The sequence below is a fragment of the Natrix helvetica genome, assembly GCF_964273705.1.
Source record: "Natrix helvetica genome assembly, chromosome: Z".
Lineage (NCBI taxonomy): Eukaryota > Metazoa > Chordata > Lepidosauria > Squamata > Natricidae > Natrix > Natrix helvetica.
Genome location: NC_138554.1, coordinates 25,262,158 through 25,286,274, shown reverse-complemented (window position 1 = coordinate 25,286,274; position 24,117 = coordinate 25,262,158). Strand labels below are relative to the sequence as shown.

Below are 24,117 nucleotides of genomic sequence, written 5' to 3'. Positions count from 1 at the left end.
TTGAAAAAATAAAACACTTGCAGAGTGTAGTTAGGATGGATGCACTATAAGAGAAGGCGTCTTATGAAGGAGGAAATAGAACTGCTGTTTCATTTGTGATGGATATGTAGACAGAAGGCAGGAAAGATGGGAGAAGAGGCTAGTTAGGAAACATATACAAATAGTTGGAGAGAAAAAATGGACTGTTGTCTTTTCTATAGTCAGGCAATAAACCCATTTTTATTCTAAGCATAAGCCCTCATTTTTCCTTTCTCCATGTCAGAGAAAATCAGGAGAAAATGATTTATTACCTTCTGCTTGACCGCAAAGAGAGATATCCCAGCTGTGAGGATGAGGACCTGCCTCCACGCAATGATGTTGGTGAGATTTTGGGGGAAATTTTCTCTAAGCACTTCATCAGGACCACAAAAACAGAGCAATGGTGCTTATGATTCAAGGCACCTTGGCTACTTGAAGGCAGGTGGGCTTGAAGACAGGTGGGCCTTAGGTAGACCTCAGCTTCCAGAATTCTGGGAATTAAGGTCTACCTGTCTTCAAGTGACCCAAGTGTTGAGAAACACTGACTCAAGGGATGATAAGCATTTCCAAGTTTTATTCTTCCCTCAATATTTCATCTGACTGAAGAGAGACGAGAGGGAAAGAAGAAAGAGGAAAGGAGAGGAAGATTGGGAGGGATAGGAAGAGGAGGAGAGAGAGCATGAAGGGGAAGAGGTAGGAAGGAGTAGGGGAGAGGAAGGAAAAAAGAAAGTAGAGAAGGGAGGGAGAAAAGGAAAGGAAAGGAAAATAGGGTGGCTGCAAAATAAAATAGGTGTATGGCAGGGGTGTCCAAACTTGGGAACTTTAAGACTTGTGGACTTCAACTCCCAGAATTCCCCAGCCGGCTGGGGAATTCTGGGAGTTGAAGTCCACAAGTCTTAAAGTTCCCAAGTTTGGACACCCCTGGTGTATGGGATGGTAAGCAAAGCAATCCCTATCATAAATTTTAATTTTTTATACGGAAAAATGAATGCTTAAAAGTGTTAAAATGTGACAAGAATAATACCTATGAGAATGTATACTTGTAAATGTGTGTACGAGACTACAAAATAAAAAAATCATTTTACAAAAAAAAAAAAAAAATTCATCTGACCGATATGGAGGAAACAAGAAATATGACCAGCAGGTAAATTCATGTCAACATACCTTTGGTTTAAAGCTCTACTGTTTGTAGATATCTTCTGTCCGTATACAGGTAGTCTTCGATTTACTTCGTTTAGTGACTGTCTGGAGCTACAACAGCACTGAAAAAAAGTGACTCATAATCTGTCCTTCAACTTAAAATAATTGCAACATCCCCACAGTCATGTGATCAAAATAAAAGCAAATTCAGACACTTGGCAACCTGTGTCTATTTGCAACAGTTAGCAGTGTCTTGGGCAGTTACCATTTGTGAATATGGATCCAGTTAGGATGTTTCACATGGGTAGATTTAACTTAGATTTTTTAATCAATTAGGAGAAGCTTGCTCTGTGCCTGAACTCAGTGTCTAAACTCAAAATATCCAGAGTCCTAGTATCTCATCTTCATTCCCAATTCTCTTCTCCTGCTCTTTCAAAACAATGGTGGTGCATCTATGGGTGGATAAATGGGTGGCTCGTTTGGAGCTAGCTCCCTCTCCTGTGGCACACCTTGGGAAGTACGCAAGCATGGATCAAACAGAACTAGCGAACAGGCAGCCAAACTACAGGTAGTTCTTGACTTACGACCGCAATTGAGCCCAGAATTTACGTTCCTAAGTGTGTTGATCTCCCAAATATGCTTTTTTTTTCAAAAGGCAAATGGACTTTGGTCTGGGTTTTTTTTTTTGCCCCATTTTATGACTTTTCTTGCCACTTTTGTTATGTGAAACACTGCAGTTGTTAAATTAACAACAAAGTTGTTAAGTGAATCTAGCTTCTCCATTGTTGTTGCTTGTCAGAAGATCACAAAAGATAATCACACGAACCCAGGACACTGCAACTGTCATAAATGTGAGTCAGTTGTCAAGCATCCGAATGTAAATCATGTGACCATGGGAATACTCCAACGGTCAAGAGTGTGAAAAATGGTCATAAGTCACTTTTTTCAGTGCCGTTATAACTTCAGCCACTAAATGAATTGTTTTGAAGATTACCTGTAGTACCTCTACATTAGCATTGTACTCTCTTGGCTAATGTAACATCCCCATAGGCTGAATGAATGGTGGATGGCACTGGATTCGAAGGATTTATTATTTTGAGTATGGAATGTTTCTTACATAAACACCAGCCTCCAAAGTTCACCCGAAAGGGAAGGCTGTGTTGCATCCGTCTCCTTTCCATATTTCAGACCCTCCTCGAAAGCGAGTTGACTCCCCTATGCTGAACCGACATGGCAAACGCCGACCTGAGCGGAAGTCCATGGAAGTCTTGAGTGTCACAGATGGTGGTTCTCCAGTCCCAGCCCGACGGGCCATAGAGATGGCACAACATAGTCAGAGGTGAGTTTGTGCCCAACTATGGATGTGTGTGTGGAAGATGGGGAAGGACCTTCAAAGCTGGCCTTTGGAGATTGTGCTGTCTTTCCAATGTGCTTCCTGGCCACTGAAAATGGAATTTGCAAAAATTTTAAGGGTTGGCTAATCTCTAAGACTGTTCTGGGAATGAAAATGCACCTTTAAGGTAAAGATTGGTAAGGCCACACTTGGAATACTGCATTCAGTTCTGGTCGCCACGATGTAAAAAAGATGTGGAGACTCTGGAGAGAATGCAGAGAGGAGCATCAAAGATGATTAGGGGACTGGAGACTAAAACATATGAAGAACGGTTGCAGGAACTGGGTATGTTTAGCTTAAGAGAAAGAATGACTAGGGGAGACATGATAGCAGTGTTCCAATATCTCAGGGGTTGCCACAAAGAAGAGGGAGTCAAACTATTCTCCAAAGCACCTGAGGGTAGAACAAGAAGCAATGGGTGGAAACTAACCAAGGAGAGAAGCAACTTAGAACTGAGGAGAAACTTCCTGACAGTTAGAACAATTAATCAGTGGAACAGCTTGCCTCCAGAAGTTGTGAATGCCCAAACACTGGAAGCCTTTAAGAAGATGTTGGATAGCCATCTGTCTGAAACGGTATAGGGTTTCCTGCCTAGGCAGGGGGTTGGACTAGAAGACCTCCAAGGTCCCTTCCAACTCTACTATTGTATTATTGTATTATTACCCAAAGTCAATTCTTGCTAACTACAGGGGCACATCCATAGCCCTGTGGAATGACCTCCCCCCGGATATTAGGACCACTACTGACCTCCGCTCCTTCCGTGTAAAGCTCAAGACCCACCTATTCCAAATAGCCGGCCTGGCTCAATCATAACTTCATAACGCTCCTGATGGGTTTTTTAATTCAGTAATTTTATTTAATGGGATTTTAAATTGTGTTTTTTAATTGTCTTTCACTTATGAGTCTACCTCCTCCATGCACATGTATATGTCTTTGCTCTTTATGTATGTATGTTTATTTTTATCTATATTTTATCTGTTTTGATTGTACGCCGCCCCGAGTCCTTCGGGAGAGGGTTGCGGCTAATCAAATAAAATTATTATTATTATTATTATTATTATTATATAGCATTTTTGGCAACAGTATGGAAACCTTCTACCATTTTCTTCTTCAGCTTTTCTGATTAGTTTGCAGCTTTAGGATTTTCTGGTGTCTTCCATCTAAGTCCAAATCAGGTTCGATTCTACTTAGCTTTGAAGTACCTGCTAGATACTGCCTTTAGTTGCACCTAAGTATCTCTTTAAAATAATGAAGTTCCATACCTGGTTACTTTCTGGTTTTATTTACGTTGTTTCCATGGCAACAATATGGAAGTATGCAGTCTTGGTGCCCTCTGAGCATAGTTGTTTGCTTGATGGTGCCACTTAGTCAAGTTATGAAACATCTGCAAACAATCAACCTCAGAGAGCATTTAGGATTCCACGGTTCAGACCCAGATTTCTATGGATAATGTTTTAATGAAGTGAACGCTGTCCCACTTTACAAACTTTCTTGCAAGAGCTGTTAAGTGAATTGCTGCAGTTGTTAAGTTACGGTTGTTAAGTGAATCTGGCTTCCCCGTTAACTCTGCTTGTCAGAAGGATGCAAAGGGGCACTGCAACCATCATAAATATGAGTCGGTGGCCAAGCGCCTGAATTTTGATCACATAACCATGGGGATGTTGCAACGGTTGTAAGTGTGAAAAACGGTCATAAGCCCCTTTTTTTTTCAGTGCTGTGTAACTATGTACCGTAAGTTGAGGACTATCTGTAGCTTGTTACTGCTTTCTTTCAATACTTTTTTTATTCCTCATCTAGTTTAAATCACTGGCGTATTCTGATAGTCTCTTACTGTGCAGATTTTAATTGCTTGATTATGTCCCATCAGGTCATTTTTTAATATGTAATGATCACATAGACCCGTGATGGCAAACCTATGGCACACAGAGCCATCTCTGCGGGCAGGAGAGCCATCGTCACAGCTCAGGTCCACTGCTCATGCTCATGCACCTCCCACCAGCCAGCTGATTTTTGGGTTTCAGCTGCACATGTGCATAGGGGTGGGGTGCATGCAGGACATGTACATGCATGTATGGGGTGTGTGGAGGGTGCACATGCATGTGCAGGGGCAAGGGGGAGCACGGGGAGATGCGGCACGCCCCTGCGGCCCGTTTGTTGGTCCCAGGAGGCTGCAGGAGGCCTGCTAGGCCCAAAATAGGGTGTGGGGGATGCGGCTTGCATGTATGGGGGGCAGGGGAATTGCAGGGGGCTGCATTGCGTATATGCGGGGGTGTGGGATGTGCGGGCGGGGGGGTGTCACACACACTTTCTGCACGTGACAACAAAAAGGTTAGCCATCACTGACATAGACTGATCTTCTCCAAAGAGTGGTGCTGTGGCCTGGAGGCGGAGCTCTCACCTCACAATCAGAAGGCTGTGAGTTCAATCCTAGGTAGAGGCAGATATTTCTCTCTCTGGGGACCCTGAGAATATAAGGATTCTGCGGTCATTAAATGAAGATGATAGACTGATTTTCTCCAGGACAATCTGTCCCAACTTTCAAATCTTCCAATTGTGCACCCATCACCACTGTTACTGTCCATTCCTGCTGGTTGTCTTCTTTTTTTTCTCTTTTTTTCCACCTTTCCTAGCATCAACAGCTTCTTCAGAGAACTAGATATTTGCATAATGTTCCAAAATGTAGACCTACACTATATAAAATGAAGTTTTGTGTGTTACGTATATGTATATATATTGCACAGCAAGTACAGGTAGTCATCAACTTAACAACAGTCCCTTTAGTAACAGTTCAAAGTTACCAAGGCATTGAAAAAAGTGACATGACCGTTTTTTACACTTACGACCATTGCAGCATCCCCATGTGAGGTCATGTGATCAAAATTCAGGCACTTGTGCAACTGACTCATATTATAAGGGTTGCAGTGTCCCGACTCATGTGACCCCCTTTTGCGACCTTCTGACAAGCAAAGTTAATGTGGAAGCCAGGTTCACTTAACAATTGTGTTGCTAACTTGATAACTGCAGTGATTCACTTAATAGCTATGGCAAGAAAGGTTGTAAAATGGTCACTTATCAAATGTCTCACTTAGCAACATAAATGCTGGGCTCAATTTTGGTCATAAATCAAGGACTATCAGAACAGCAAAGATTACTAGTAGAGAACACCAAAAAATTTCAGGATATACAATATGTATTCTCAAATCCTTTGCTGTTCTTCGCAGGTGATATCCAAAGCTTCTTAGGCTTATTCACTTGAATAGAATAGAATAGAATAGAATAGAATAGAATAGAATAGAATAGAACTTTTTATTGGCCAAGTGTGGTTGGACACACAAGGAATTCGTCTTTGGTGCATATGCTCTCAGTGTACATAAAAGAAAAGATACATTCATCACGAATCATAAGGTAGAACACTTAATGATAGTCATAGGGTACAAATATGCAATCAAATCATACTAGGAAACAATCAATATAAATCGTAAGGATACAAGCACAAAGTTATAGTCATGCAGTCATAAGTGGGAGGAGATGGTTGATAGGAACGATTCTTTAGGGTACCTTTGACTGGGAGTGGGGTGGGTGGGGCTGAAGGCGTTTTGTAATGCTGTTTTGGAGTGATGTTTCACATGTACCCCATCCTCTTCTCTGTGTTTCCCCACCTTCTTCCTTTCCAAGATAGGACTAATCTTCATGTGTCTTTGCCCTCACAGGTCTCGATCTGTAAGTGGTGCTTCCACTGGTTTATCTTCTAGCCCCCTCAGTAGCCCCAGGGTGAGTATATCAGCTAGGCAAAAAAATATTGTTTTCTTAAAATGGTATGCTGGCTAAAGGATGCAGCAGAATGTTTGCAGCAGAAGATGATAAAGACAATGGTGAACAGAGTGAATATTAGATTTCGGGAGGGTGGAAGTTGGGAAAAATGATCCCTAGATTCAGCACTCTTGTTGACGCTCCATCCTGCACTCAGTTCCAAATGCTTAGGTGCTGAGGAAACAATTGCATTAGTTTTCCTGGCAGACGTGAACTGTAAAGAAGATGCATCTGGAACAACTCACTTCCCACCCCATTTCCATGACTACATTTCCATGCTAGGGAAAAGCCACACCTGTCGGCTCGTATTGGGGGAAGGTACAGAATAGGGAAGGAAAGGTGAGGTATATGTAGATCTTGGATGGGGAAAGTCGGAGATACTTATTTAAGCAGGGGGTAGGATTAAAGGGCAGGGCATTGCTGACCAATTTGGATTTAGTTATTCATCTAAGCAATCAGTACATAGTTGATTTGCCAGTGGATAAGAATATAATTAGTTTGGCTGGCAAGAGAACAGATCATAACAGTCTTTCTGGTATAGAATGGAGATCTTGGGAGTTATAGTTCCATATGCCTGGAAAGCAGTGGTGGGTTGCAAATATTTTTACTACCGGTTCGGGTGCACTCCCCCCGCGTGCGCAATGCTTCTGTGTACGCGGAGAAGCGTCCAGGTGAGTGGGTGGGGCATGGCGGTGGGGCCTCCTGCCGTCGCTACTACTGGTTCGGCCAAAACGGGCCAAAACGGGAGCAACCCACCACTGCTGGAAAGGATTAGGCTGGGGAAAGTAGACTCAAATTTGAGCAACCAAGGATGTCTGCAGGATTTAGACAAAAAATGGTAGTGAGTGACTGTAATTGTGTGATCAAACGTCACCTATGTTTTAATGCGCGTTACATATAAAAGCAGGCAGAGCTTCGATTGTACTATCTTGACTTTTTAAAGCCGTAGCCTGCAGACACTTTGTGAACAAATAGCTGGGCCCGAAATGCTTGTTTTTGGCTTGTTAGCAATAGTTGCAGTGTTGGGAGATCCAGATGAAGACTATCATGTAAAGGAGATTCACTCTTTCTTCCACATCACAGTTTTTTCCTGCCCATAATTTATTCATTTATTCATCAAATTTCTAAGGCCGCCATAACAGCTCTGGTGGTGTACAATAATAAAAGGAATACTGGAATGATATGAGCCATGAGAACAATACATGTCTGGAAACAACAACAAAACTCATGAACTGAGTACAAAACTTTCCCAGAAAAGGCCCACCACACACTCAACTCCCTGGCCTGGAGGAAGCAGCAGAGGTTTCTAATGTTTGCTTAGTTGAGATTGAGGTAGGGGATTTATGTTTCTCTGGGAAGACTGTTCCTGAGGGCCCTGCTTCCTGGGTCCTATCAGATGGCACTGTTTGAACAATGAGACCTGGAGCATTGGCAGAAACTACAGGAGGCAGATCGTCCTTCTAAACTAAAGGTTGCAGTCAGATAGCAGAATCAGCAGACAAGCCATTTGTAAACTGCTGGAACTCAAACTGGTAAATGTCATGAACATCGCCAAGACATAAATTAGGGTTGTTGGCCATAGATCAGCCCAAGATTCCATGTACCAAGGAAATCAAATAGCAGAATGTTATAAGGGAAAATCAGCAATGATTTATACCATCGAGTCAATCTGATTCTCCCAGAAATACTTCCTGCTTAATGTCAATTAATGCTGACGCTCTTCAGTTCCACTGGAGTCACATTACAAAAAGTTCAGAATCTTTCCTCTCCCCACCCCTCCACCCCAAATCCCATGCCCTGCACTGGATTCTGAATCTCTCTTTTGACTCTCTGTGTGCCCGTGTCTTCACTGTTGTCGATTTAGAGGTATCACAGATTATTTCTCTTTTGAGCCAGACCCCTTTCCAGACAGAGCTGGAATCTCTTTTCTTATCCACAGTTGTTCCTGAGATCGTTATACATCCTGAACCTCTTCACCTTCACCTGATTTTTCCCCACTCAGATTTATTATATATCCTGATCCAGATCACCCTTGTTGCTACTGATGTACAAATGGCAGTGTTTCTGCTGTTTTAACTGGGATAATTCCTTCTATATATAAGGGGTCATTGGTGCTCTCTGAGCTTGCTTGTTTTCTTGCAGATGCTTCATTACCCAAACTAGGTAACATCATCAGTGCTAGGAAGGAGTGCAGTTTGCTGTCAGTTTATATTCTAATTCTATAGAACCGTGATGGCGAACCTATGGCACGCATGCCAGAGGTGGCACGCAGGGCCCTTTCTGTGGTCATGCATGCCATCATGGGCTGCTCTTCAGGGTTCCCTCGCAGGCATGTGCGATGGCCAGCTGGTTGTCGCACATGCACATGACAGAACCCGGAAGAGAGCAGCTGTCTGATGCGCATGCATGCAACAAAACCTGGAAAGCAGCTAGGTGCCTCGCGCATGCTCACTGGCCATCTGCCCTCTGGTGGGTTCTGGTGCTCCAGCGTGCACACTGCAGTTTTGGCACTGAGTGCTGAAAAGGTTAGCCATCAGTGCTATAGAATATAATTCTATAGAATATGAACTGACAGTAAACTGCACTCCTTACTAGCACTGATGATATTACCTCGTATGGGTAATGAAACGTCTGCAAGAAAACACCCAAGCTCAGAGGGCACCAAAGACCCCTCATGTCAACCCTGAGCTACAAATATTCTCCTTTATATAGAATACTTTCTTTATACGTACAGATATCTGCTACTCAAAAGCCAAGTTCATGCATACAGATAGTCCTCACCGCATAAGCACAATTGGGACCAAAACTTCTGTTGCTAAGTAAAGTGGTTGTTACATGAGTTGCACCCAATTTTATGACTTTCCATTACTCTTTAAGTGAATCATTGCAGTTGTTAAGTGAATCCAGTTGCCCCCATTGACTTTGCTGGTCAGAAGCCATCTGGGAAGGTTACAAATGGCGGTTCCAGAACCTCGGGATGCTGCAACTATTGTAAATACATGCTAGTTGCCCATTTTGATCACGTGACCTTGGGGATGCTGTGTGTAAGTGCAAGGACTGGTTGAAGGTCACTTTTTTCAGTGCCATTGGAACTTTGTACAGTGGCTAAACAAACGGCTGTAAGTCGAAGACTACCTGTACAATAGTCAACAATGCGTTTGTATTATCTCTTGTGGCACTTGAAGTGTTAGTTTTATTACTAGCTGAAATTCTGCAATGAACCATGATTATCTCTTCAGTAGGAAACACAGCTTTTTTTAAAAGCAGATAATTATGCCATAAAATGTCAAGTACTCATCCTGCGCTTAAATGTTAGAAAGGTGTATTTTTATTACCAGCATAATATATCTCCGGCAGTTGAGAGAACCAGCAAATTTCTGTGTGCCACATAATAAAACCACACAGAAAAGGGTGGAGTAGAGAAACTCCTAGGGTTGGTAGTGTCTCTTTACAACAGTTTGACTTTTGAGATTTATCTGGGAAAAGGTTTAGAGCTGACAGTAGGCATTCTGTATGAAAAATGGCCAATTGGGAGAGATTGAAAAATGTTGGTCTTGTTGAAAGGCAAACTCAGTTTGTGAAACAAGTGATACAGAAAAGATTAAGTGGCAAAGTCTGGACTTATTTCAGGGGGACAACCACATATAGTTTTGTGGTAGATTCGGAGATGTTGTCTTTGCCACAGCATGGATGAAGACATATAGACAAGATGGGGTAGGTGAACAAAGATATTCACCTAAGAGCTTGAAGCAAGTTGCTTCCTTAAAAAAAGAGTGGCATGTCCAAGCCACTCAAAAATCTGGGCCACGTTGTGAAACCCTGTTTGGGAGTAGACTATGAGATTGTCACCTGCCATTGCTCACTCCCATCTCACGGCTCTCCCCTCCTCACCTTTCTCCCCTCCCATTTCTCCCCACACCCAGAGCCCCATCTTCAGCTTCTCTCTCCCATCACCTCCCCCTGTCCCTGTGAAGACTCAGACGCTTCCTGCCAAGGGCAGCCCAGCGAGGGAGGGGGCCCTCCAGAGTCGATGTTCCACCCCCTTCCCTCTGCCTCCCAACTCTCCACCCCCTCACCCACCCTCCTCTCCCCATTGCTTTTTCCCCTCTACTAAACCCCCACCCAAATCTGTGCTGCAGGTTACTCCCCACCCCTCCCCTCGGGGAAGCCCCCTCCCCACTCCGCTCGGCACTCCTGTGCACACGCCTAAAGAGAGCCCCAGCGGCACTCCGTGCGGGACGCCCCCGAGCAGTCCTGGTGTGGCCGGCGTGGCATGGAAAACCCGCTTGAACTCTATCAAGAACAGCTTCCTTGGTTCCCCACGCTTCCATCGTCGGAAACTGCAAGGTGAGTGTGTTATACTTTCCCTGAGATGATGCGCGTGCAATGGATGTTTATAGGACTACAACTTCTCCACTTGCAAAAGACATGCCCAAATGGCGCATTCTATCTGGGAAGGTGCTGGAGGATAAGGAGGAAGAGCCGCATCAGAATTGAGCATGGCTGAAGACCAGTGTTTCTCAACCTTGGGCATTTTAAGATGTGTGGACTTCATGCTGGCTGAGGAATTCTGGGAGCTGACGTCCACACATCTTAAAATACTTAGAAACACTGCTGTAGATAATCAAGAAGAAAGCCACAAGTGTGGTGAAGAGCACAGAAGTAGAATTTGAATGAGGAATGCATAAAATGTCCATATATAGAATGTGTTAAATGAAGGAACACAATCTTTAAAGTTAGGAAGTGGTACCTTGATACTGTCTTTTACCAAAATAGATAATAATTTATTTTGCTCAGGTGCCATCCTGCTCAAGTACTATTTAAGGAAGAGATGAAAAACTTTGGTGGCCCTCCAGATGTTGCTGAACTAAGTTCTCAGATGTTCTGGCCAGCGGGATGGGTTTCAGAGAATTGTAATATAACAATATCTAATTTTGTATTATTCTGGGAGCCTTCCCAGGGCTACCTGTAAATGATTTTAAAAGAACCTGGGACCTTTTTATGTCTGGAATGTCTGGGTGCCTGGAAACTAATGAAGGAGAGAACCATTAATCAGTGGAACGACTTGCCTCCAGAAGTTTTGAATGCTCCAATACTGGGGATTTTTAAGAAGAGATTGGACTGCCATTTGTCTGAAATGGTATAGAGTTTCAGGCCTGAGCAGTGGGTTGGACTAGAACACCTCCAAGGTCTTTCCAAGTCTGTCATTCAGTTGATCATTTCTCAAAAAAGAATGGAAAAATGAAAGCAATTTCCTGTTTTTATACTTGGCATCTGGTAGCAAATGAATTGCTTTGAAAAGTTGCAATTGGTAGGAAATGAGAACAGCTTCTTTCCATTTAACATTTACTCCTTTTTTCCTTACAGTTCCCACACCAGAAGAAATGTCTAGTCTTACACCAGAATCATCCCCAGAGTGAGTATTAGAAGAGACCAAGAGAAGGAAGGAGAATTCATCCTTTCCCCCCCCTTCCATTTATGGTTCTTACAAATGCTTTTCCAAATGTTTATATTATCCCAGAATTAATGTGCTTAATGTGCACTAATATGGGAAGTTTAGATTTCTCCCTCCTTCTCATGAACGTACAGTACCAACATCACAAGAATGTCTGTCCTTAGAACTCTACAACACATGGTAGGAGAAATACCTTGAACCACCTTCAGTGGAGTCAAGCAAAGCGTCCTTCCAAGGTTTATTTCCAAACTGCGTTGCTTTCCTTGTTCTGCTTTCCTTCCTTTGCAGGCTTGCCAAGAAATCCTGGTTTGGAAATTTTATCAACTTAGACAAAGAAGAACAAATTTTTGTGGTCATCAAAGACAAACCCCTGAGTTCCATCAAGGCTGATATTGTACATGCCTTCCTCTCAGTAAGGACTCAACTGGGAAAAAAGGAGAGGGCTGGGATTGATCCTGAAAAATTAAATGGAGCTGTTGGTAGGATGAGGTCCTGTTGACACCGAGGGCAGAAGGGTGGAGAAGGCTAGAGTGAACAGGACACTAAAGGAAGATGCTTTCCATTTGATGTCTATAGCTTGATATTGCATGTCTTCATTTAATCTACAGATCCCCAGCCTGAGTCACAGCGTTATATCCCAAACAAGCTTTCGGGCCGAATATAAATCATCGGGGGGGCCCTCCGTCTTCCAAAAACCTGTTAAGTTCCAAGTTGACATCAGCTATTCCGAGGGGGGAGAGGCACACAAGGACAGTGGGATCTACTCAGTCACCTTCACTCTCATCTCAGGTGGGTAGCTGGAAATCCTCCCTCCCAATTTGAGTCATCTTTAGGAGTCATAATGATTTGTGGAAAATTTACAAACATTCAAATTTTGCAGTTCTGATTAAAAGTATACAAAGCCAAAAGAAGCAGGTTCCAGGTGTGTGTGTGTGTGTGATATCTACATTGTGTCTTTTGGCTTTAAGTTTACAGTTTTCTAACCATTCCAGAAGAAACAAAGTAATGTGAAGGGAGCAGTAACTCCAGAGGCAATATTGTATCTTCTCTAACATCCGGAGGTTTTTAAGAAGAGCCATTTGTCCAGATTTTAATTATCACGACACAAAAATTATGTTGAAATTCTAGAAAGAGTACAGGGAAGTGCAACAAAGATGATTAAGGGACTGGAGGCCAAACATCTACGACAAATGTTTGGAGGAACTGAGTATGTCTAGTTTAAGCAAAGATAAGGATGAAGAGTGACTTGATAGCAGTCTTTCAATATTTGAGGGTTGACTTATTCGCCAAAGCCCTTGAAGGTAGGACAAGAAGTAGAGGATGGAAACTTATGAAAGAAAGATCCAAGCTAGAACTAAAGAGAAATTTGGGGAAATGGCTTTCCTCCAGAACTTGTGAGTTCTCCATCAATGGAGATGGTTTCTAAGGAGAGATTGGACAGCCATTTATCTGGAATAGTGTAGAGCACTGGTGTCAAACTCGATTTCATTGAGGGCCACATCAGGATTGTGTTTGACCTCAGGGGGACAGCCAGGGTGGGTGTGGCCAGCTCAATGTCACTCATGGCGGGGACGCCTGTAGTGGAGCGCCAAGCGCTCTGCCAGCAAAAACGGGCTCTCAAGCTTGGTTTTTGCCTGCAATGGCCTCCTGCAACCCGCTGTCAATGAAAACAGAGCTTGGGAGGGTCACAGGTGGCCCTCCCGAGCTCCGTTTCCGCTGGCAGAGGCACCACAGGCCAGTCCTTTGCTGTTTCCAGGGCAGCTCATGGGGTAGATTTAAGCACTCTGCAGGCCGGATCCAGCCCCTGGGCCTTGAGTTTGACACCCCTGGTGTAGGGTCTCCTGTTTAAGCAAGGGGTTGGATTAGAAAACCTCCAAGGCCCCTTCCAACTCTGTTATTCTGTTCTGTTATGTTCTGAAAAGACTCATTTTTCCTACCTGTCCTGAAAATAGTGCAACCCATAATCCTGAAGGGACTATATGTACTGCACACTTACATACAGCAGAGATAACGGTCTCTTCCGACTATTGGACTTGAGTGGCCTCCTACTTTTAGACCCTGTTTTCTGGAATCTCTGGAATCTGTTCCATTTCTGTTCCTACTTCTGCCTCTCTAGGTCCCAGCCGTCGGTTTAAGCGGGTTGTGGAAACGATTCAGGCACAACTACTCAGCACACATGACCAGCCTTCTGTGCAAGCCCTTGCAGGTAGGTGTTACTATATGTCATTGTTTTGTATTCATACAAACAACTGACTGTTCCTGCTTGTTTTTGACAAGAGTTAGGTGAATTTCTAAGGCTGCGTGCAGAGGATTCAAAAGGACAATTTGCAAAGCGTGTTGGAGCAAATGGAGTACTTCTCTCTGAGATGTTGAGGCAAATGCATCATCTGGAAAGCTCACTGCAGCTTCTTTAACAGCTTTCCTTGGCTGTCTTTGTGTTTACTTGTATGTATGTGCATGTGTGTCCATACACTATTGTTTCACTTCACTTCAGTGGCATCGTGTTGGGCATGTTGACTTGACTGAGCCTTTCCGTGCCTTTGGGACAACCTGGGAAAATTATTGAAGTTTAAAAATGCAACTTTCTCAAGATGTTTACAAAATGCCTTTTGAATTCTTTGCCTTAAAATATATTATCTAGGATCACTTACCGTCTTGAGGAAAAGCTATCTATGTAGTTACTAAGAGCACCAAATTGATGATACATTATCATCCATCTATCCATCCACCCACCCACCCACCCATCCATCTTTAAAAGGAACATACTGTGAGAGTCCACTGAAGAAGAGTGGGGAAAGATGAGGCTAGAGGCTCTGAGGAACGTCCAACACAATTTTATTCAAAAGTAACTGCAACAAGCAATACAGGAGAGAATCGGCGTTCCTCTGCCTGACAGCTATTTATACGAAGAGCTGTCAGACAGAGAGACCAATCAGGGAAGCAGAACAGCCCGCCTTCAGCCAAGCCGTGCCTGATTGGCTAAGGCGCGGCATGGCTGTTGCTAGCTGTCAACAGAGGGAATCCCCGGTCGTATGTCGGGGAGGAAAGGAATATAGCACTCCTTCCCCCCTAGCGAGGACGCATGCGTGACAGCGGAGCATGCGTAGTTGCTAAGATAGGCAGGGCGGCGTCGGACACGCCCAGAACGCCTCAGAACTGGGCAGACCGTCGGAGGAGGAGGTGGTGTCCGTGGGAGCTCCTCCCTGAAGGGAGTGGAGCTCCGGGCGCCATCTTGAAGGCCTATCTCGGACGGAGGCGGAGGCGGAGACTCAGGAGCTGGTAGGCAGGGCCGGGGTGGCGCGGCCGCTGGCGGGCTTGAGTCAGGGAATTTTGAATTACTATTAGGGAAAGGCTGGCCTGATTGAGGGAAGGCCAAGGCGGGGTGCAATGTTGGAACTGGTAGCCCAACGGGGGCTGGAACGCTGGAAGGCTGTGGAAGGCGGAAGGCGCCAGGCCCAGTCGCTGTTGGTACGTCTTGCGGCATGGGCAACGGCCACGATGGAGGGATCGGTTGCGGCGTCAACCCCAGGGCCTGCGGTGGAATGGCAGAGGCTGACCCTGCAGGGTTGTTGTGTGGATCCGAAGGTTGGCGATGCCTTAACTGATCCACGTGGCGGCGCCAGTCTGCACCGTCGGCGGTCCGGACCCTGTAAGAGCAGGGGCCAGTTACAGAAGTGACGGTGGCAGGCACCCACTTAAGATCCCCTGAGAAGGCCCTTGCCCAGACTGGATCGCCCTCAAGGAATGAACGGGGAGGGGGTCCCAGGTTGCTCGGCTGTGCCTCAGAATAGGTTGGGTGCAACCTATCTAAGGTGGTCCGCAGGCGCCGGCCCATCAGCAGCTCAGCAGGGGTTTTTCCTGATAGTGGGCACGGGGTGGAATGCTGAACCAGGAGGTAAGCAGCCACCCTCGTGGGCCAGTCGCCCTTGTCCATTCGTCCAAACGCGTCCTTGGCCGAGCGGACAGCGCGTTCCGCCCGGCTGTTGCTGGCCGGATGATAGGGGGCGACTGGGGCGTGCCGGATGCCCTGGGAGGCCAGAAATTCCTGGAACACGGTGGACGCAAACTGGGGCCCATTGTCCAACACAACGACGTCTGGCAAGCCGTGGGTGGCAAACAGGCGCGTTAATGCTCGGACAGTGGCCTCGGCTGTGGTGGAGGTCATGAGAATGAGCTCCACCCAGTGCGAGTAAGCGTCCACCACGACCAGGAAAACCTGGCCTCGGAAAGGCCCAGCGTAATCCAGGTGGAGGCGTGACCATGGGCTGCGAGGAATCTCCCACTCCCGCGGCGGGGCCGCCGGAGGCGCTGGACGGGAGACCTGGCAGGTCGAGCACCTGGCTACCCAGGTAGCTATCTCGTCGTCCAGACGGGGCCACCAAACATAGCTGCGCGCCAGCGCCTTCATGCGCGCTATGCCAGGGTGGCCCTCATGGAGGCGAGACAGCACCTGTTTGCGCAGGGTGGGTGGAATGATCACCCTGTCCCCCCTACAGGAGGCACCCACTGTGGAGGGACAGCTCTAGCTGCCTGGCTTTGTAGGGGCGGTGGTCGTCCGACACCAGCCCCCCAGGCCATCCCCGCAGAACCCAGGTCATCACCTGGGAGAGGGTGGGGTCGGCCAGAGACGCTGCTGCCACATCGCGGCAAGGCGAGAGTGGCAAGGCGAGGTCTGCAATGGCCAAAACAGACAGGCAAGGCACTGTCTGCGGGTCGGAGACGGGCAAGGGGCAGCGGCTGAGGGCATCAGCGTGCCCCAGCTGCTTGCCAGGGCGGTAGACCAGGGCATACGAGTATGCCGCTAGGAACTCCACCCAGCACGTCATCCGGGGTGACAGGATGGGAGGGGTCGGACGGTCACCGGCCAGAAGCCCAAGGAGCGGCTTGTGGTCAGTGAAGAGCGTGAAATGCCGTCCGTAGAGGTACTCGTGGAACTTTTTAACCCCGGACACGGCAGCCAGAGCCTCCTTGTCGATCTGGCTGTAGTTTCTCTCCGCTGGAGAGAGTGTCCGGGAATAAAAAGCTATGGGGGCTTCCGAGCCGTTGGGGAGGACGTGGCTCAGGACAGCCCCCAAACCCACGGGGGAGGCGTCACACGCTAGAGTCAGGGGCATCCTGTCACTATATTGGACTAGGACTGCCTCTGACGTCAGCATGTCTTTGACAGCCGCAAACGCATGCGCTTCGCGGCTGCCCCAGCGCCAGGCCACAGATCGGTCGAGCAACTGATGCAGCGGCTTGGCTAGTGACGCCTTGTGCGGCAAAAATGGCGCGTAGAAATTTAAAAGCCCTAAGAACGACTGCAGCTCCGCCTTAGAGGCGGGGGTGGGGGCATTCTTAATGGCTGCGACTTTAGCAGGGGTGGGGTGGATTCCGTGGGCATCTATGGAGAAGCCTAGGAAGTCCACTTTAGGCACAGCAAATGAGCATTTGCTGCGCTTTAATTTGAGACCCGCGCCCCTACAACGGTCGAGGACCTTCCCCAATATTTCGAGGAGTCCTGAGCGGCTGGACGCAGAGATCAGGACATCGTCGAAATAGGGTACAATGCCAGGGAGCCCATGGAGCAATCGCTCCATGAGGCTCTGGAAGATCCCCGGGGCTACGGAAACGCCGAATTGGAGGCGGCGGCAACGGAAAGCCCCTCGGTGGGTGACGATAGTCTGCGCAGCCGCCGCTTCGTCATCCACCGGGAGCTGCTGGTAGGCCTGCGCCATATCCAGTTTCGTGAAAATACAGCCCTGCCCCAGGGAGTGGAGCAGGTGCTGTACGACAGGGACTGGATAGGGGTTTGCCTGAAGGGCCAAATTGATGGTGGATTTAAAATCGGCGCAGAGGCGTATGGAGCCGTCGGCCTTCACGGGGACCACTATTGGGGTCTCCCAACGTGAGTAGTCAACAGGCTCCAATACGCCCTGCGCCAGCAAACGGTCAATCTCCTCATCAACTTTGACCCTTAAGGCAAAAGGCACCCTGTGGGCCTTCAGCCTAATGGGAGCAACCTGGGGATCTAAGTTAAGAGAGATGGGGGTGCCCTTGTACAGCCCCAGCTGGCCATCAAAGACGTCCGCATAGGCGGAGATGACAGCGGCTACGTCAGGGGGCGTGTCTGAGATGGCGTGCACCCCCTGCACTGAGAGACCAAGGGCGGGGAACCAATCCAGCCCCAGCAATGCGGGGAGGGGCTTCTCGACTACTAGGACTGGCAGGCAACCCGAAAACCCCCCGTATTCAACCCTAACCGTATAGCAGCCCAGGGTTGGGATAAGTGACCCCTGATAGTCCCTTAGGGCCATGGGGCTGGCAGTCAATTTGCGTTTTAGGACGCCGGGGCAAAGTTTGTTAAAGTCAGCCCAGGCAATTATGGAGCGGGACGAGCCGGAGTCCACCTCCATCACGCAAGGCGCGCCCTCAATGAGGACTGACGCCTTGATTCTGTCCGCACCTACGAAGGCCTGGTAGATCGCCTCAGCAGGGGTGGCTGCTGGGCCTGGCTCCACGGCGTAGCAGCTGGCTCTCGTGCGCGGCTGGCGGCGGGGCTGCTGCGGTCCTGCTGTCATCTGCTGGCCCGTGGCTCCTTGGGGTGGTGGTGGAGGCAGCACAGCCCGGCAAACTTGGGCCAGGTGCCCCTTTTTTGAGCACCGGCGGCAGATGGACGCCCGGAACGGGCAGGCTGCCCGGTCGTGGCTGCCCCCGCAGCCTAGGCAGGCCGTCACAGTCCGGCTCGCAGGTCTCGGATTGCGGCGTCTCTGCAGCTCCGCCAGACGGGCCACTAGCTCTTCCTCTTCTTCGGCCGGGCTGGGCAACGGCGCCAGTTGATCTATGAGGCAAGTGCGTGCTGGAAGAGACGGTAGCTGGTGGCGGTCCATTTCGGCGGTGGATTGCTCGGACAACTCCACCGCCCGTGCCTCAGCAACCGCCTCGGCCAGGGTGATTTCTGGCCGAGCCAGGAGGCGCCTCTTCAGCCGGAGGTCCTTGACCCCGCTGACGAATTGTTCCACCAGGTTGTCCTCCAAGTCCAGGAACTCGCAGGGTATGGCCGTGGTCCGCAAGGACTGGAGGAACTGGCTGACGTCTTCGTGCGGCTTCTGGACGCACTGGCGGAATGCGTACCACCGGGCAATCTTTGACGGGGTTGGGGCGTAATGCCCCTTCAGCTTGGCCATTAGCGTATCCCAGTCGAGATCGTGGACTGGTAAAGGGGCTGCCAATGCCCGGGCGGCGTTGAACATCGGGGTTCCGCAGCTACTGAGGAAGAAGCTGCATTTCTCCTCCATCGGAATACCCCGTTTTCCGTTGGCTCGCAGGAAGCACTCGAAGCGCTCTAAAAATCCAGTCCATCCTTCTCCGTCGGTTCCGAAAGGAGCGAACGGAGGAAGCGATGACATAGCGGCTTGAAGTTGTGCGGCTCTGGGAGCTAAAACTCAAGCGGCAGTGCGAAGAGGTCGGGTTCCGTCAGGTTCGTCGCCTCAGGGCGATCCCACCTTCGTCGCCAGTGAAGAAGAGTGTGGAAAGATGAGGCTAGAGGCTCTGAGGAACGTCCAACACAATTTTATTCAAAAGTAACTGCAACAAGCAATACAGGAGAGAATCGGCGTTCCTCTGCCTGACAGCTATTTATACGAAGAGCTGTCAGACAGAGAGACCAATCAGGGAAGCAGAACAGCCCGCCTTCAGCCAAGCCACGCCTGATTGGCTAAGGCGTGGCATGGCTGTTGCTAGCTGTCAACAGAGGGAATCCCCGGTCGTATGTTGGGGAGGAAAGGAATATAGCATCCACCAGTGGATGTTAATATATTTCATAATATATACTATAGCATAATATATTTTTGATAGGTAAGTGAAGCCTCCAGAACCAAAGGACTTTGGGATCCCCATGGTGGCGAAGCAAAATAGGGAAGACTAGTTGCCTTGAGAATCTGCCTGTAGAAAGAACAAGAGATTTTCAGTTGATTTATTTGGCTACAGGGTTGCTGAACTCATCTTTTTCTGATCCAGCATCTTCTGCCTCTACTCTCTGGTCCTGGAGTGATTCAGCCTCCGCCCCCACACTCTCTGTGGGGAGGGGACCAGGCCCTGTGGAAAAAGGACAGAGGCCTTGAGAAAGGAGTTGGATATGAACTCTGCAAGTGTGTGTTTCCTTTAACAAATGGACCTAGGTATCACTTTGAAATCAGTGTCTTAAGTCGTCAGTAAAGGACACAAAGAAGATGAGGCCCATTTCTGGACATTTGGTGTGGGGAGGGGATGCTTGGTGGTGAAATTAACCTAATCTTTGATCTTCTTTCAACATTTAGATGAAAAGAATGGGCAGCAGCTCCGTTTCCCTGGAACCCCAACCCGCAGCTGCCAGCCATCTCGCCGCTCTGAATCAGACATCCCAGCCGAACAACATCGACATGGCATCCCAACCGAACAACATCGACATGGCTCCAAGGACAAGAAGCTTGTCTCCTCTAATGGGACTCAAGTCCAGCAACCACAAACTCCGTCTCCACAGCAGCCATGACATATGGAGCAGGAGAGCAGCACATGGGTGGCTGGGGGAGGGAAAAAGCAGCTGAAAGAAGCCACCTCCAGCCCCCTGGAAATAGCTAAAGCCACCCCTAATGGACAGGAGGAGCCAACCAGCCCCATGGATGGGTCAAGGCCCACCAGGGACGCAAGGGACAGGGTGGGAAGATGGAGATTGGTCCAGATTTAATGACCCCAACTCACCCTGGGGCAAAAAGTGGCCATGTTGGGAGAGGCCCATACTGTGAACTTGTAAATAGCTAACGAAGAACAGAAAACAGAACAAATCCACAAAAGAACAAGAGGTGGGCGGGAAAACACAACATGGAACCGGAAACAAAGACAATGGACTGAAGGGGAAAAAAAGGAAAACACACATGAAGAGAGTAACCGGGCAGGAGCCGGTGGGGGTGAGCGACTTAATCTGATTCCTTTAGTGGGGCGGTGGGGGTCTTTATTTTCTCGAACCCTTTCAGACCCCCTCCTCACTTTCTTGCCTTGAGACTTATTTTTCTCCCCCCTGCTTTTTCTTCTGTAGTATTTACAATATCATGGTGGCATTAAGCTAAAATTATGAGACAGAGCTAGTAGGAAGATGTCCTGTGTAGGAAAAAAATTAAAAGTTTCCATTCCCGTTTCTTTTTTTTTTTTTCTTTTTGATTTTTTTCCCCATTTTATGTAACCGGTCAATGTTTTAAAAACATTTTCATGAGTTGGGGTGAAAATATTTACCAGAATTCTAATAAACATTTTGTTACAAGACAAACTTTTGAAAAATTCTCCCCTAAATCTGTATTTAAAAAACAACAACACACGAGCCAAATCTAAATGTGAAATGTGGAATCAAATTAGAAATTCGGGATCCAGAAATCCAGACTACGTTGTGCTTATACTATAGTTTATTTACTGGCAGCTGGCATTTTGGACATTTGCTCAAAAGAGAAATGGGAAAAGTAAGTAGATAAAAGAAATAAAAATGCCGAATGCCAAGAATTACCTAAAGCTTCAATAATAAATACAGTACAGTTTCAAATCGCAATTTTTGGAAAATCAGCAAATATAACCTGTGCATGGCCAGGAATAGTCAATAGCATTTAAAACGAGCCATCTGAGTTTGCAAAACAATTGTAGCACAGTGTAGTTATATTCTCCATTCTTACTCCAACTTAGGTTCTGAACGAATGTGAATGCTCTTTATTCCAATTAAATGGATTTGGGGAACTTTCAGATTTGGTTTTTATTGTGCACTTCTCCTGCTTTGTATCACAGCTCTTTAAGGAGGTCATTGGCAGATTTTAAATTGTGTCTGTATTAAGGGCAAAATAGCTATTTAAGAGAGGAATTCTTTTTTTTTTTCAGTTGTCCCTTAATTTATAAAAGAAAGATGAATATATTTCATAACATCCCATCCTATTCCGTTTTTGCCTGTGTCCTTCTACTGCTAAAATTAGGTTTTTTTTTAAAAAGAATTTCTATAATATCTGCTGGCTGGCAATATCTCAACAATTGAATATACCCACTGATCTCAGCTTCTCATTGGCTCTGTCTCATGTAATTTTAGCGGTCCTGACAGAACACTTTAACTCTTAAATGGGCTATATACAATCCAACTCCTTTCCCATGGCCTCTGTCCCTTTTTGCAAAGGGCCTGGTCCCCTCCCCACACAAGGTTGTCCTGTGTTTGAGTGTGTGTGTGTGTGTGTGTGTGTGTGAGGGGGGGGTTGAGAAGGAAATAATGATGAGTAGAGCGTACTGTGTTATTGATTGAAGATAGCAGGAAGTGCGGGGGGGGGGATGTCTCATAAAATAGACACAATTTGGATTATATGGTTGCAGTTGCCATCTTGACTTCTTTAAAAAAAATTGGCAACCCTCTCCTTGCCCAGGATGTCCCTGGAAGGCAAAGGAGTGTGAGGACACCAGAACCTGCCGCCTCAACATTGTCAACATTTGAACAAGGGGCATTGAATGACATTAGGACCTGCTGCCTCAACATTTTAATGAGAGGCAAACTTCACAAAGATTAGTAACTGGGATGGAGAGATGGGAGCCAAAAAACCCGTAAGGTTTCATAACTCAATGGGCAGCAAGATATTCATCCTTGATCCTACAGCTTGGAGCCTTGAGGTAGGGTAAGTTGTGGGAAGTCTCCAAAATCAATCCTGTTTCTTTTTCCTCCTTCCCATCCTGTTCCAGCAGATTCTTTCTCTGGGAGGGGAAGCACAGGTTGTAAGGAGAGGCATATGCCGGTGTGCACATGAACTGGAGAGAATTAGATGTGATGCACATCTTTTCTGCCTCGTTTCCTAGCTGGGTCTGCCCATCTCTTTTGTGAACCCGTTCTTATTGTTTGTATATACACACCCATGAAAATTCACACACACACACACACACACACACACACACACACACACTGATATCTCTTCCCTCATGTATCGATGATCACTCAAATTCTTTTGCTGCCGAGAGCTGAGTGGTAGTGTCAAATATGGATAAAATCATCAACAAAGTCTTATCAAGAAAAGTGACCTTGGCTACCTTGGGGAAGGATCGGTGATATCATTTCTATGCTATAAACATGGATACATTCTGTAATTATTTTGCTAAGAAAAAGCTCACACATCCATCATTGTAAGAGAACCTGCAATTATTTCAGGTTTTCAGAGTATAATCAACAAGAGATGGAGCTATCCAAATCAAAGGGGCATCTGAGTTGAGTTTTAGACACATAGTCCAAGCCAGGATGTTAAATGTACAGGTAGTCCTTACTTAATGACTATAACTGGGCCCAGAATTTCTGCTTAAGTTGTTGCGGTTGTTAAGTGGGTCACTGTGCGACTTGATTTTTTACGACTGTTTTTACAAGCAAATTATGTGGTCATTAAGCAAATCCTAGGTGGATTTTTTTTTTTTTGCCAGGACATAGGAAAAAGTTAGCAAATTGGGGTCATATGACTGTGGGACATTGCAACCAGACATAAATGCGAATCAGTTGCCAAGCTGCCAAGAAATGTGATCACATGTCCACAGGGAGGCGGTCTATGTACATTAGTTGTAATTTAAGGATGGGTTGTAAGTAAATTTGTGGGTGGTCCGTTGTAACATCAAATGGTCATTAAGTGACCTGTTATAAAATGAGGACTGCCTATGCAGGTAGTTCTCAACCTATGACCACAATTGAGCCAAAAATTTCAGTTGTTAAGTGAGACGATTATTAAGTGAGTTTTGTCCAATGTTATGAACTATCTTGCCACAGTTGTTAACTGAATCACTGCAATTGCCTAAATCCGTGATGGCAAATTTATGGCACGCGTGCCACAGGTGGCTCACAGAGCCCTCACTGCGGGCACACGAGCCGTCACCCCAGCTCAGTTCTGCCGCGCATGTGTGCCTCCCACCGGCCAGCTGATTTTGGGTCTCTGCCACCCATGTGTGGAGGGCATGCATGGGGGTCATGTTCGTAAGCACAGGGGGGTGGATCACAGGGCAGGTTGCGCGCACATGTGCAAGGGGCAGGGTGCACATGCATGGGGGGGCGCATGCATGCATTGCATTATGGGTGTGCACGCGCATTTTTGGCCCCTGACACCAAAAGGGTTACTCATCACTGGCCTAGATAGTAACAAGATTGTAAAGTGAATCTGGCTTCCCCAATGACTTTGCTTGTCAGGCATCACCCCAGGACACTGCAACCATCATAAATATGAGCCAGTGGCCAAATATCCAAATTCTGATCACATAAGCATGGGGATCCTGCAACAATCTAAGTGTGAAAAAAGACCATAGG

General features: G+C 46.9%; 1 protein-coding gene across 4 annotated transcripts in view; it reads left to right on the top strand.

The window, feature by feature from the left end:
- Positions 1–23,768, top strand: part of BRSK1 (BR serine/threonine kinase 1) — a 71,750-nt gene extending 47,982 nt beyond the window's left edge. For 2 of the 4 annotated variants that reach the window (XM_081932066.1, XM_081932069.1), the window contains 9 exons: positions 263–360; positions 2,347–2,497; positions 6,262–6,322; positions 10,285–10,708; positions 11,729–11,777; positions 12,105–12,228; positions 12,425–12,605; positions 13,933–14,022; positions 20,114–23,768. In XM_081932066.1, the coding sequence (XP_081788192.1) occupies positions 263–360; positions 2,347–2,497; positions 6,262–6,322; positions 10,285–10,708; positions 11,729–11,777; positions 12,105–12,228; positions 12,425–12,605; positions 13,933–14,022; positions 20,114–20,325 (1,390 nt within the window). In that variant the 3' untranslated portion in view covers positions 20,326–23,768. Of the gene's footprint in view, positions 1–262; positions 361–2,346; positions 2,498–6,261; positions 6,323–10,284; positions 10,709–11,728; positions 12,229–12,424; positions 12,606–13,932; positions 14,023–20,113 lie in introns of those variants that run through there. The other 2 variants (XM_081932067.1, XM_081932068.1) reach the window with 2 other exon arrangements.
- The last annotated feature ends 349 nt before the right edge of the window (positions 23,769–24,117 follow it).